Source organism: Helobdella robusta (genome assembly GCF_000326865.2).
Source record: "Helobdella robusta unplaced genomic scaffold HELROscaffold_1880, whole genome shotgun sequence".
NCBI lineage: Eukaryota > Metazoa > Annelida > Clitellata > Rhynchobdellida > Glossiphoniidae > Helobdella > Helobdella robusta.
Window position 1 is genome coordinate 1,921 of NW_008704027.1, and position 1,105 is coordinate 3,025.

A 1,105-nucleotide genomic window follows, 5' to 3' on the forward strand; every position below is an offset into this window, starting at 1 on the left:
TAAGGAAATATGCAAAATGATCAGCGTCAGATCAGGCGACAGCAGGGAACTGTTATTCGCAACTAATGTAGGCTCCAATGTTTTTTCGCATTTGTTTTGTTCAAGCCCACCAGGGGCGGTCGCAGGACTAATCAAGCCAATTACGTTATTAAACGGTTGGCCGAATTCAGTTCGACCGAGGTCGAGATTATTGTGGCAAGCTTCAACACTGACCACAACACCAAACCGCGTAAGCACTACCCAAACAGTTGGATCAGTGCAGTAACCACTCGGATTGAACAGGGCAGTCTCTCGGCGGCCGTCAGACTTGCTTGTTCGCCCGCAGGCCTGGCGGAGAGCTCGCCTGAGACACTCGCTAAACTCAAAGCTATTCATCCCAGTGCTCCATTGAACAGGCGAGCTTTCCCCGCGCAGGAGCCGTCCAATGGTCGCGTTTCACCAGCCCAGGTGTTGACGGCTTTAAAGTCGTTTAATAATGGTTCATCGGGAGGCCTTAATGGCTTGAGGCCTCAGCACATAAAGAATTTACTTTCCGGTCCGACGCCCACCGATGAATTGTTAAATAACCTCACCCGGTTTGTAAATTTGTTGTTATCTGGGGTCTGCCCTCTCGCGGTTAGCCGTTTCTTTTTTGGGGGCCGTCTGGTGGCTTTAAACAAAAAAGATGGAGAGATCAGACCCATCGCGGTGGGAAATTTCTGGAGGAGGCTGGCCAGTAAGTTCGCTCTGGCGCTAGTGTTGGAACAGGTCAAAGCCAAACTCTATGCTATCCAATTGGGCGTCGGTGTGAAAGGTGGTGCTGAGGCGGCCGTCCACGCCGTACGTGAACTGATTTCAGCACTTCCAAAACGGTGGGGATTCTTGAAGATTGATTTCAAGAACGCTTTCAACACCCTGAGAAGAGACTCAATGTTAGAGGCAGTTAAGCAGCACTGTCCTCAAATTTATAATTTTTGTCATTCCGCATATGGCCGAGTCTTTTCTCTTGGTTACGACGCCTGGGTGGTTGAATCGTGCGAGGGCGTACAGCAAGGCGACCCTTTGGGACCGATGCTTTTGCTCTAACCCTTAACCCGCTGTTGACGAAGTCATCCTCGGCGTTGTT

At 50.4% G+C, this 1,105-nt stretch overlaps 1 protein-coding gene across 1 annotated transcript; it reads left to right on the forward strand.

The window, feature by feature from the left end:
* Positions 1-16: 16 nt before the first annotated feature.
* HELRODRAFT_184668 (hypothetical protein) lies at positions 17-575 on the forward strand (the record flags this gene model as incomplete). Its single annotated transcript, XM_009016600.1, has 2 exons — positions 17-25; positions 106-575. Coding segments are annotated over 2 exons (479 nt in total), but the record flags the coding sequence as incomplete, so codon positions are not given.
* Between the last annotated feature and the right edge of the window lie 530 nt (positions 576-1,105).